We start from the raw sequence: 13,361 nt of genomic DNA, 5'->3' as shown, positions 1-13,361 counted from the left end.
GTTCTACGGGAGAAGCTGAATAGACATTGTTTTGTTGAAGATGGAGACTGGAGAAAACCTTGCAAGGTGAACTTTTCCGTTTGTGTGTTTTTAACCAAGTTACTGCTTATCTAAGCATCAAAACAGGACTAGCGGGTCGCTCAAATGGCTGAATGTCAACTTGTACATTTCTCTGCTAGAAATACATATAAGAGGATTTGGGATTTTGGAGCATTCTGTGTCCACAGGCCATCCGACCTTTCCGCAAGCTCACATGAGCGTCACCACCTACAGGTGACGCTAAAATAATCAATAATCAATATCAACACGACATTCTTGCTGATTTCTAATTCAGTTGTTCAGCTGACCGACCAGCTGAGGATGAGGCTCAGGAACACTGAGGCCATAGCGATAGAGAATTGCTTCACGACTAATCAAGCAATCAGGATGATACAGGCAAGGTACTTATCACTGCCTTCAATAATTTCCTCGATCCTGACGCAATACGGCTGTGCCTATTAGATTCTTGGCGGTTTTATTACCCAGTTTAGTGATTATTAGTCGAACTACGGAGCGATCAGTAATCGCTCCGAAGACCCAGATAATGATGGCCTGGCCCAACAAAAGCTCGCCATTAATCCAAATCACTGCCATTTTACTTTCCTGCGTTTTCCTGGCGGTAGTGTAGCTTATAAAGTAGACCTGCGACTTTGCCTGCGACAAAATGAAGCGCTCCCCGGTATTCTTGGTGCCCGCGCTATCAGAGCACCATGATGGCAGATAAAACTGGCTCTTCTCAACAAGACACAGAAAACAGTATGCTAGTCCATCTCATCAACTCTAAGTAGTTTACTGATGGCCGATAAACTGCAGGTGCGAATGAGTCCAGTGGAATGGAGTCGCAAAGTAACACGTCCGCATCTAGCACCCACCCAGAGGTGATTGAGAAGAGTTCTATACTCGTTGATTTCAGTGGTCCTGACGATAATCTCAATGCCCAAAACTGGCCCAACTTGAAAAAGTCCGTTTACCCATTTGGTGTTCATGAAGCCACACTGACCTTTGAAACTCAGGTGCTATACCTTTGTCCTTGTTAGCTTCGCGACTATGGTTGTTGCAATGACAAGCAGTATCTTCTCAACGGTGATTCCCACATTATCAGGCATATACGGAGTCTCCAGGGAGGTTGGGACGCTCGGAGTATCGCTGTATATCCTCGGATTCGCAACCGGTCCCCTTATATGGGCGCCCTTTTCCGAGTTGAAGGGACGCCGAATACCCTTTACCTTCAGCATGTTCGGCTTCACCGTGTTCTCTTTTGCCACGGCAGCATCGAAAGACCTGCAGACAACTTTCATCTGCCGCTTTTTTGCCGGATTCTTCGGCGCTTGTTCGTTGACGCTTTCCGGTGCCGTATGTAGTGATATGCTGAGTCCCAAGACTTACACAGTTGGCATGGTTGGTTTCTGTGTAGCGGTATTTGCAGGACCTCTGTTAGCTCCGTCTATCGGTGGGTTTATTGTCATGAACGAGGATCTCGGCTGGCGATGGACACACTATCTCACAGGAATCCTTGGGGCGACGTCATTCGCATCGATGCTTTTCTTCCTAGACGAATCCTACGCACCTGTGATACTAGCCACCAAAGCAAAACGCCTCCGCCATGAAACCCAGAACTGGGCCATCCATGCAAAACACGAAGAGCTCGAGCTGCATCTCTCCGCAATCTTCCATAACTTCCTCATGATACCACTCAAGATGCTAGTCCTGGACCCCATCATCCTGTGCATGTGCGTCTTCGGCGCCTTCGTCTACGGCCTGCTCTATCTCTTCCTCACAGCATACCCGATAATCTTCCAGCAGATTCACGGTATGAACCCGGGAGTAGGCGGTCTCCCATTCCTAGCCGTCATCGCCGGCCAACTCCTAGCCGGTCTCGCAATGTACCTCCGGCAGCCGTCTCTAGGCCGCAAAATAGCAGCCAATAACGGAGTATTGGTGCCGGAGTGGCTACTCCTGACGGCAATACCAGGATCTGCAGCGTTCGCTGCAGGTCTCTTCTGGTTAGGCTGGTCCGGATACCGCCGCGATATTCATTGGATCGTCCCTACCCTCTCTGGGTTCCTCACAGGATTCGGCCTGTTAACCATGTTTCTCCCGTCCATTCAATATGTCGTCCAATCGAGACGGCAAAGGGCGGCGTCGGCTATTGCAGCACATACCTTCCTCCGCTCGCTGGCCGGGTCTGGATTTCCGCTGTTTGCGACGTATATGGTACGTTTATCTTGTTGTTGTATTGCGATTGTCGGATTGATGCTTATTCCGCTCTCTAGTTCAACGCGCTCGGCGTACAATGGGCATTGACCCTCCTAGGGTGCTTTGCGGCATGTCTAGTTCCAATCCCTGTTGTTCTTTACGTGTACGGGGCCAGGATTAGAGCGAAGAGTAGGATGGTGCTTTGAGCGTTTGTTATGTTGTTATAGATTTATGGACTTGGTGTTGTTTACTGGGTGAACACATTATCATATTATTAGACATTACTACTTAATACCGCCGGTATGGTTTGCATGTTTTTGTGCCCTATCCAGTCAAGATTTCGTCGCGGAGTCTAAGGATGTTAACAAAGATCTGGGCCAACGGGACGCCAGTACCGTAGCGTAGCCCTAATTCTGGCCCTCCCAACCTCCACCGCGGTCGGCGATGCAGGAGTCCCAGGCAACTCAGTGTTAAGAATATTAATAATGGTAGGAAAATACAGCGATATATTTTCAGATGGTCAGTAGTAAAGCTACTGTCCCAAGACCAAGACTGTGCGGCTCTAATATACATCGCGGACTGTGCCCCTGTTTGTATTTACATCAAAAAGCTACCATCAGCAATTCTAAAATCATCTGGCAAATCTTTTCTTGTTTCTAGCTGTCTCATTGACATGGCTGCATTACATTAACTTCCGCCAAAGACAACTCCGCTTCTGGATAATATATAATCTACCCATATACACAATGTAGACCACCCCCGACGACAATCGCGGAGGTTATACACTACACCCATCGAGAATAGCTTCGCTCGTGCCCCAACGGTTCCAGCTTACGACAACTCGAAGTCACGCCACGCCTACAGCAATCTGGGGCTTTGACTCGACACCCTCGGAATGTGCTGCCGATACCCGGCTAGTGGTCACTGGTCACTTGCCCAGGTGCCCCGGCGTGGCTTGGGGTACAACATATTTACGGAGTAGTAGTCGGGCGACATAATCATAGAGCCTTAGACTGCATGTTTTATCTATGGATGGGAACTGGGGCGTTTTCTGCTAGAGTTGCATACCAACTCTGCCGTGGGCGCGGTTTAGTCCTTAGTCTATTAGAACCTTGGGTTGGAAAGAAAGTCAAGTTAGAACTGGACGGGAAGCCATATGGATGGATGCTTCGGTATGTGAGCGCGTTGGGGCTTGGGCGCTGGTGGCTGTGGGGGCATTTCTTGTTATTGTTATCGTTCTTGCTGGCTGCGTTGTGGTTAATTTCCGGAAATAACATTAATGAAAGTCTATACTGCATCGATTGAAAAGACCTTTAGCAGAGTTGGGTAAATGCAGAGAAGACAAAGACCTCAGAGAGAGAGAGTGTGTGTAGGTGGATGTCTACAACCAAGGCATCAGTGGTTCCAGTGTAGTAGCAGTATGTAGTAAGTAGTTATCACAATCACATCACTGTAGATCCTGTTCTTACGAGACTCCGATACCACCCTGTCTGTCTACAAGTAGGTAGACTACAACTGGGCCCGGTGAGAGAATGCCCAGACAGCGCCCGACCAGGACAGCGCCCGACCCAGAACTACAGAACGAGAGTGACGACTGACGAACAGATGGTTCAAGTCGAGCTGTGAGACAAAGTTGATTGTCTCATGTCGTGCAACCTCAATCCACCAACCCTGTAAGTGTAAGCACTAAGCAGCAACATAACTACCGTAATCTCCTCGAGGCCAGACCGCCCCAGCATTTCCCACAGCAAATATCGGGGACCGGGCTATTCCAGGCTTGCCTGGTATGACCTTAGCATTGTTCTTGGTTCAAACTTAGTGATAACTAGTAACCTAATAGATGGACAACCAGGCTAGACTAGACTAGCCCAAGCCCTGACTGCAATGCCAAATTCCAAGCACCGGGAACGCAGCAGCGCCTCGGTGCAACCTGCGCATGGGGGGGCGCGCGCGGAATGACCGAGTGAAACGTTCGCTACGATCTTACGTATGGCAATCAATTACATGGACTATCTGGGTAATTAGTGATACTCGATGCATTTTCTATTATCCAGAGTGCTCGGACTGGGGCATATTTGTTGGGTTACTGACTGGTTCCTTGGAGTCGGTGTCAATGCTCGCTGTTGAGCTGATACATCTCTCGATAGCGCCCGAATAGTACTCGGAATAAACTCACCTCACTGCGGGCGATTGGCGAACCAAGAACTGTAGACTGCTGCGTGTTGGGGGTCCCAGCTTGTTGCCTGATCGCCAGCGGAGGTTCGCCCAAATGCGATGCGTCAGAAACAAAAATCACTGCCATTGATTCTTCAACTAGGGAACGACTCCAAGCGTGGCTTTTTTTTTCTGCGTCTATTCTTCTAAAACTAACACGTGTAATACGCCTAACTATTATTAACCCCGTCCGGGGTTGACATATCGATAGATCATCTGGAAATGATTAAGTAAAAAAAAAAAATTGAACAAAAGTCACTCTCAATTGTACAGAATTCGACTCCCCACTCCTTGGTCGCCCATTCGGTTTGGTCCCATTATATGATCCTGTGTGATTTTCGCAGTCACTTCCAGAGCACAATATAGATGATCCAAGATAAGAAAAAATAAAAGGAAAAATGAGGAAACTCGAAACAAATATAACCAGTAATGTTCTACAGAAAAATGGATTAAAAAAAAAAAATGTTGGATGAACACCGAACCGGGGCCAAAGAAACGCCGTGGAGCGCCGGATCTGCCTGAGTCAGAGACATAAGGAAATTTTTGGCATAGCATCGAGCCAGCGGGTATCATATGAGATTCCATGCAGATCAGCCCTTCCAGTTCCTTTCACTCGTCCCAGGCGTCCAGGCCCATGTCGCCAGCGCCCGGAATTGCGTCTTCCAGCTTGGACCCGTAGATCGGACGTCCATCTGGTGTCAGCTGTCCACGGAAGTCGGGGTCATAGTCAGGGCTGTTTTCGTCCAGTGTTGCGACGTATCGGTTGCGACCACCCCGTTTGCTATGTGTCTTGGTGTAGTGAGCGTTCAGGTTGTCGCTCCGTGAGAAGGCGCGGTGGCAACCGGGAACCCAGCAGACATGAGGCTTCTCCTTTGAATGGCTCTTCATGTGTCTCTTCAAGTGCTCCTGACGCTTGAATCGTCCATTGCAGCCAGGTTCTTTGCACTTGAACTGGACCTGCTTGATGATCGGAGGAAGGTTTTCTAGCATCAAGTTCTGCTTGGAAGTCTGCCGTCTGAGCGTCTTTCTAGACCCCATACGGTGGGGCCCCCGGAACCCGTCCCGGTAAACTGGAGATGGCTGGAATTCGTCCATGTACTCACAGGCCCCACCTGAAAGGCGGCTCATCGGGGTATCTGCCCCGGAACCCGTCCCAAGAGAGCAGGACCGGACTGGCGTGGCGGGGCTATGTTGCTTGAAAGCACTGAGAGAGGTCGGAAAGTCTGTATACGATGGTGGCGGAGTGACTGGGGCAACTTGTGATGGGGCAATGGTCTGCGGCGCAATCGAGTCCGCCATGGGCATCCAAGGCACCATGTTGCCCATGGACATTGAGGTAGGAACACGCTCAGGTTGATGGAATATTGACCGTGACAAACAAGGGTTTGTTGTCGACTCTGGTAGATAAGCTGCCGGCTGATGGCGGTAGTTGTTGTTGTTTCGCGGCATGGTTGGGTACTGATGCATGTTGTGAGGGTACGCGAGTCCTTGAGTGACATGGTCATAGGTCTTAGGCGCCTCCGACGGCATCCACAGTTGTTCAATGTTTTCGTCATACCCAGAGAGGAAGTCACTCATGGGCATCCGCTCCTGCGTTTCCATGTTGCCATAGGGTAATCCCAAGCTCTCCGTTGAAGCCATGCCGGCCAGGCGAAAGGCACTCCGCATCGGAGGGGCCCCGGTGTTATGACGTTCGTAGGTGCTGGGAAGTGATCCCGCTTCGTGCCAACCGGGTGATTCCAAGGAACCGTGGCTGTATAAGCTGGTCGGAGTAGGTGTGGGCGAGTCGAGAGGAGAAAAGCTCGAGGTCATAGACGGACACTCGTTGGAGCCTAGAGAAGAACAGTCAACCTCAACCGTGAGACGATCCGAGAGGTTGTGCTGGTGTCGCATATCTTCGAGCGACTGAGCGCTGCGGTGTTTTTGAAGAGGTGCTGTGACTGGATCACCTGTCAAGAGCACCGTTTAGTGAGATGAATTGCGTATAAAGTAGCAATTGGAAACGAGAATGAGAGTCAAGTTATTGAAAAGAGTGAGAAGGCTTGAAGTCCAGTGGGGTCAAGACCAGTGAGGGATGGGAAAGAGAGGCAGTCACAGTGACAGTGAAGGACTGTAGAGAGCAATGACAAAATAAAGAATGAAGGTAGGAGTTGGTTGCAAGGAGGAAAAAAAAGAGAGAGTGAGTGAGAGAAGGACGGTTGGGGAATGGGAATGGAGGAGGACGAGATGAAATAAACAAATCTCCAGAGCATAAATGGAGGCAGGTGAGAAGAGGACGATCCTACTCACAATGAGAAGCCATTACTTTTCCCCGAAGGAGAAGTGCCGACGAGAGTCAAAGAGCCAAAAGAGCAAGACAGAGGCCAGAAGGAGGGGCGCGTCGCGTTCCTTTCGGAGTCCCGAGCAAGGCCAGGAATGCACGCTATGGAGTTCCTCGAGTAACCAACAGCGCTTGTCTGGTCCTGGACGCTCTAGATGGAAAGGCTGGGCGTCCTTGGACGAATGGTTACCTGGGGAGAGCTGGATGTCTCTGGACTCAAAGACAAGTGTAGTGTGCAAGACCGCAGAGGGGCGAAGGGAACGAGAGGCACGAGATCGAAGGGGATCAATAGATCCGCCCTTAAACGCGATGTCTAGATCCTAGGTTCCAGGCGGCACGGTAGATCTGAGGGGGCGTTCGAGGAGATGCAGAGGGCTGAATGGACGGAGCGCAGGTCGTGTCTCAGTGGCAGAGGGATGGTGTGGTTATAGATAATCAGAGCAGGCAGGGCCAGCAAGGGACGATGGGGGGCAAATTGAATCAACGGGGCAGGTTGCGGACAGATGTCTCAGGCCGGTGTCTGGCTGGCTGCTGTCGGAGTCGAAGGAGAGGCTGCTGGCGATGAAGCATGGAGAAGCCGGGACCGAATCAAGATAATATAGGAACGAGCTGGAGCTGGAGAGAAGCCGCCAGAGCGTCGTCGCCCAAAGCAGTAAAAGGGACTGGATCTCCAGGTGGAAAGCAGTTGGCAGCGTTGAGCGAAAAGGACTCGGACCCATCCCTCACGTCTTAAGCCTGGGGGTGTGTCTGAGGGCGTGATTATTCTGATTATTATTTCCAAATCTTAATCTATTTTGATTTACCTTGATTTTAATTCTCCTGGTTAATTTATCGCCAATATTTTTGCTCTTTTTGCTCTCCATTTTCCTTTTTCCTGCGCTCTGCAAGTGGGCCGCCTCTCTCGCTGTTTCGCTGATATCGGACCTGCATTTCTTCATATCCTGACCACCAGAGCACTTATTTTTATCGCTCCAGTTTGTGAGGAATGCGGTTCCAGGAAGACATCCGAGCCATTCAGAATCTGCCCGAAACAGACCCCAGCGGGCGGCCAGAGCCAAAGGAATGCTTCAACGTCAGAATACCTACTTTGTAGTGTCGCCTGAAACTAGCCTGGAGGTCGAAGCTCCCTGGCCAGTTAGACTTCAATGATGATCCTGGGGGAGCGAACCTGAATTGTAATATTCATTACTATTATTATTGTCAGTCGTCGCGCGCCTCGGGATCTTCGCCTGGGTCCATTGACCGACCCTGTTCCACGATTATCAACCTGCAGGGCAGTAAATGATCGGCAAAGATTGACGAACAGTGGGGATGGGGGCTTTCTGCCTCGATGAAACATAGCCAGTGTGTGCCAACTAGGTAGAGGGGAAAATCGAGCGATGATCGAAGATCAATTTAATTAACCCTAGCAAAGGCGATCTGGAGGGCTCAGGCCGAACGTGATGGCGACTATCCAACAGCACCACGCAGAGGCTACCGCAGCCAGAGTCCGGAGGTCGGATTTGGCTGGCTCCATTCAATATTGCCTCCTGTGCCTTGGTCGAATATGCATAAACCACGACCAATCGGTCTGCTAATGGAACTGCTCAAAGAAATTATTCCAACTTTCAACTTACTTCGCGCTTGGTCACCGGTGTGGGTTCGAGAGCTATGCGATGTTGACTTTCGCCTCATTCCTCTCCGAGTACCAGATCTTCATTCTACTTGACTGATAGAGTAGTGTGCCTTGAAACGGTTGATAGCCAATGAGACCTCCAGGTGCCGAGTGACGCCACCGACTTGAAATGCGAATCATGATAGTTGTCGCACATGATTCAGATTGTTATTTTTATTTGTATTTATTTGTATTTCTTTCCGTGGTGTGATGAAGACTGTCTAGGGCCGGGTCGAGGTTCATGGGGGTTTGAAGGCAGAGGACCACAAACAATTTCGAGAGTAAACAAACCGAGGGCTACTCGAGTAACGAGTACGGATGAGTAGTCGCAAACTTGGTTCCCACCGCCTGTCATTCCACGGTTGAGTGAGAGGGCGTTTGTTGGGTCACGGTCTGTGCGAACCCGGTTCCCACTGCAGGACAGGTCCAGCCAACGTAGCTGGGGCGGTCGACTTGGTACCTCGACAGCTTCTGCTAACTGTTAGTGATTTTAGTACGGCTTGCACATCTTGATTCTGACCGGCCGACCAGGCCGGGTCCAGTCAGATCCCAGTCGTTGAATTATTCCTTCTTTCACTGATTGTTTTCTTCTACTGACACGCGAAGAGTTCGAATAGCTCTCATTCTGGATCAAGATCCACAGGGCTGAGAAAAATCGGAGACTAAAAAGACGACGGTGATCAGAACGAATTGCCAAAAAGGTAGTAGCACAGAGGATGAGGCTTGAACTTAGTTCTCGAGTCTTCCTGGGCGCCTGGGTTCCCTTCCCCTCCACTTGTCCCCCGAGCCCCGTGGATTCGACTAGCTGGTCGCCGTTGTGCAACAAGCCGGGAGACTGCAGTCGTCAGGCGCAACCTGTTCTCACCCCCTCCTCTTCCCCGAATCCTCCCACCGGCTGGGACGTTCTTCGTAACACGCCCGGGAGGGTACAAAAGTACGGCAGATCCTCTGTCAGCTTCTCAGCGATCGACGGTGTCCACTGTCTGGTATGAGGAAAAAACAGGGCTGGAGCAGGGCCCAATACTCTTGGCTGGAAGTCGTGGCTGGATCCAGAGCGACCAGGATCATTAGTGTCTTAGTTTGCCTTTGCTGCACATCATCAGGGCTTATTTGTTAGCGTCGTCGCGGCCGTCAAGAGGGACCCAATCATGGAATCCACAATGGTGTTTGATGAGCAGCACCAGGCACCTCAAAGAGTCAAGGCTCAGGTACTGGCGTTGGGTCCATGAGCTCCCTCTCTCCAAGTCACAACTTTCTTTCCAGGAGCCACTTGGGCCTTCAGTTCGGGCCCGGCGACGCTTTGACTCGAGCGCCTGGTCTCCATTTGTTCTGGAATGTGGACCTGATGGAGATTGCTTAAATTTCCCCAATCGACGAAACAGTGCAATCGCGTCACGATGGACATTGTGGAGCCCGCTGTCTGCTTGTGCCTACACCGCCTTCGTCCCAATTCATCTCTCCAACCGTCCAACAGCTGCTCGGTTTCCCATGGCAGCAACAGCAAGGCAGCAACAGCAAGGCTGCAATTATTCATTGACTTAGGAGCTTCTATTATCTCGCTCAACCGCTAGCTACCTTCTATCATACATACTCCCGCTATAGTGACTCTGGCGTTATTACGGACTCGTACTAGGTACACAACCCTTCCTGAGCGTCTGACCTGTCACCAATCCACCGAGATTCGAGCAGAACAGGCTCTTCGTCGGCTCAGCTGCCGGCTGTGGCTTGAGACCTTCCTATTTCATTGAGGAATGAGGGATTGATGCCGACGCTCTGACTCGGCGACAAAATACCTCGGCAGTGTCCCACCTCACTGCCCGTTGGTTACCTCAAGTTGCACAACTGACTCATCGCCCGGACCCGGCGCGAGCATGGCTCTTCCAATTCCTGCACGCACCAGTGCCATTTATCTCTTCCACTTTCACAAACCGATGCATTGGAACCCTCTGGTATTTTGCCTTACTCTTTTCTGGACCTGTCCTGCTCGTATTGAAGGCGATCCCGGATCTCAAAACTAATGAGGAAACGCAAACCCCGAGGTGCAGCATCATGACTCGTATAGGAATGCACCGTGTTGAAACCCCCAGTGGGCAATAATAATAAATTGACTCGTAATAGGTCCTGCAGAGTGCCGGCGTGCCGCAATGCCGCGAATGCTCTGCGCCACAATTTCAAAGCCACTCTATCAGCCACCCCCAGGACGCACTGTTCGGGGAGCCAACTTTCTTGAAGCTTCTCTATTAACGATCGACGCCGTGGATCCTGCCTCCTCGCAGTTCTCAACTATCTATCTTAATATACTTTGCGCCGACTGCGAGACGGAATTATAAGATTACTTGATGCAATATCCTCTCATTCATTTTTGTCTAGCCAGCCACAAACATTCTCGAAGATGTTGCGAGCCATGGCTAGCGAGTAGCGACTATTGACGTGTCGATCGGTCGATCCTGAGCCGATCGTACAATTTCAGCCATCGACTTGATTGGCGTGATTTCTCAACGTTCGAACTCATGCCGCATGGACGATCGTCTAAGCGCAATAGCGTCGTGACTCGTTAAGTGATCTCGATGGGCAAGATTCATTTCTTCGCACTTCAGCGTTCTCAATTCAACTCCTGCTCTGCGCTTTTCTTCCAATGCCGCTGGGCGCTGAGTGAATGATGAAGCGGGGGAAGGGTCTACAGCAGTAATACATGTTCCTAAATGAGTCGTGTTTTCGCCGAGGTGCAACACGTCCCCGCGTTCAATCCTATTCCTTTAGACGACTTAGTAAAGGCCCGAGCTCAATGAAGTCAGTTTAACATAAACTAATTATGATCCAGCATCCAAGTGTCGGCCAGTTGCACACCAAAAGTCTCAGATAGCCACCAGACCACATGCAGAGCAATCTCTCGTCAAAGCTTCTTCACCGACAGTGAAGCAGGCAATCGGGTCCTTCGATAAGCAAACTCGTGCTCGTTGGCTGATTCCCGGGAACAATTCATTGTTAATTTGTTATATGGTTTGCGCTTCGCCAGAATAAATTTATTTTCCGCCTAGACCCCTGCAGCACGGGGGAAGTACGCCGCAAGGGGTTTACTGGGCTATTCAGGGTCATCCCCAGGTTGCCACCAGGGTAGCCGTGCCCCTGCTGGGAGATGACCACTTTTCCCCTCTTGATGACGTCCATGGGCTTTCGCAAGGACACTGTATCGACTGGCTAGACTTTTTATCAGTTCAGGTTTTCCGTCAATATATTGGTAACTGAACCAGATTTTGCTAATAGACATCCTGTTATAGTTCCCCACAAATATTGAGAACGCTTAATTTGAGGCAAATGCATCGATGCTGAAGCCGAAAACGCATCTAAACGGCTTTTCAAAGACCGTCACACTGATCGAGGGAGGGTTCTGCATTTGAGATCCAAATTACTATTATCCGATATGGGTGGCCTCAACGTGCGCGAACATTGGCATCAGGTATCGATCCCTGTATTGTTCTTTTGCGAATGTTCGTCTTCGCTTTGGTATCAAGGACAGCTATTTGGCCAGGCTGGTGTCGTCCTCGTTCTATCGATTCGAATAGTAAAACTGATAATACTCTCAGGATGTGTTTTAGCCTAATGCCCATCCATAGTAAGGAGGTTTCTCCAGCCTCAACTGTCTAGCTCCCAATGGCTCAGCTGCGCAGCTAGTCGCTGTCACTGAGATGCAGTGCTTTGCCTTTGAAACGCTAAGCTTCAACAGGTTCGTACACAAACCGCATTTGGAATGTGCTGGCCGGCTCATCAAGGGAACACCGATCTCCCAATCCATCAATCTCCATTTCCAAGATTTTGGTGGCAAAGGTCTGGCCTGAGCTTCACACTCGCTAAGCTCGTATATCGAGGTCAGGGTTCATTAATACAAGGAGCGTGCGCTTGGAGAGACTCGCACTCGGGGCCTTAGACAAAGTAGTTAGGGTCTTTATTCCCAGAAAAACCTTGATTTATTCGAGAACATGCACGTCTGGAAGCAAATGCTCATTTTCCATTCAAACCTTGCCGCTATCACTGCTGCAGGTCCCTCCATGTCCGAAGATCCAAGCGCAGTACCTGGCCCTCACTTCCTCGCACATCTCCCTTTTTCCGAATCACCATCTTCGACAATCAAAATTGCCTCCGTCTCGGCTTCGAGGTTTTCAGCCTCAAAAGAACCGGAAGAATCCTCCGCCATTCGCGTTATTTGCAGAAGTAGTATAGCATACGTTTCACCTGCGCAAAACCCGTCTACTATTGGCGGTCTATCTTCTCCCACCAGATTAGATGCAGGGCACGGTCGATAGTATTACTCACAGGCCTTTGCCCTTTTGTTGATCACGGTGTGGACAAGAGCCAGTAATCGGGATATTAGAGGTGGATGTCCAGTCGGGCCCCTTGCGTCCCGCCAATTTCCCTTCCCTTTCCCCGTCCTCACCAGCGCCCAATGGGTGAAATGGAATCGGACTTGCGGTACGCTGGTAACTGTCTTGCAACCGTCTCATCCATGAACAGCCTAAATCCAGTTACATTGCATGACAGCTGCCGTGGTGTGGTAGGCCCCGGGGCAAAATCCCAGCGGCTTATGGCGGTAATATCCAACTACCATCGCTTCCTTAGATGCTCTCGTGCGTCCCCTTCCAATGACCCGCCAATAACACTCAACGGCTCCCTCTTCCCGATGATCTCCCAATAGATAGCAAACCCTATCTCGATTCTCGAGCCCCTGTTCAATGTTGTCTCGAGAGGTGGAGCTGTATGCGCATCATCACCTTGTGGTGCCTCACATTCTTAGCAACGTCATTTTATTGGATCTGCCACAACACCACTTCCTCTAGCCTACGAGAAAGCAGGGCCTTAAAGATCCACCATGAAATGCATTTTGCCGATGCAATGCCCCCGACTAAACCAGGACCTGCAGGGCAAGGGACGCATCATTGAACC

At 50.3% G+C, this 13,361-nt stretch overlaps 3 protein-coding genes across 3 annotated transcripts; 2 read left to right on the top strand and 1 right to left on the bottom strand.

Annotated features, from left to right (window-relative positions):
• Window positions 1-749: 749 nt before the first annotated feature.
• APUU_50819A (MFS transporter) lies at window positions 750-2,441 on the top strand (the record flags this gene model as incomplete). Its single annotated transcript, XM_041705858.1, has 4 exons — window positions 750-795; window positions 853-1,000; window positions 1,053-2,253; window positions 2,313-2,441. The coding sequence occupies 4 exons, from the start codon at window positions 750-752 to the stop codon at window positions 2,439-2,441; spliced, it is 1,524 nt and encodes a 507-aa protein (XP_041558302.1).
• A 2,617-nt stretch (window positions 2,442-5,058) lies between these two features.
• brlA (C2H2 type transcription factor BrlA) lies at window positions 5,059-6,751 on the bottom strand (the record flags this gene model as incomplete). The annotated part of the gene is made up of 2 exons (XM_041705857.1): window positions 5,059-6,398; window positions 6,739-6,751. The coding sequence occupies 2 exons, from the start codon at window positions 6,749-6,751 to the stop codon at window positions 5,059-5,061; spliced, it is 1,353 nt and encodes a 450-aa protein (XP_041558301.1).
• Window positions 6,752-12,400: 5,649 nt separating this feature from the next.
• On the top strand, window positions 12,401-12,724 carry APUU_50817A (uncharacterized protein; the record flags this gene model as incomplete). The annotated part of the gene is made up of 1 exon (XM_041705856.1): window positions 12,401-12,724. One exon carries the CDS (start codon window positions 12,401-12,403, stop codon window positions 12,722-12,724), a length of 324 nt encoding a protein of 107 aa, XP_041558300.1.
• Between the last annotated feature and the right edge of the window lie 637 nt (window positions 12,725-13,361).

The sequence above is a fragment of the Aspergillus puulaauensis genome, chromosome 5 (assembly GCF_016861865.1).
Source record: "Aspergillus puulaauensis MK2 DNA, chromosome 5, nearly complete sequence".
Lineage (NCBI taxonomy): Eukaryota > Fungi > Ascomycota > Eurotiomycetes > Eurotiales > Aspergillaceae > Aspergillus > Aspergillus puulaauensis.
The sequence above is the reverse complement of the archived record's forward strand: the minus strand, read 5'-3'. Positions and strand labels throughout refer to the sequence as shown.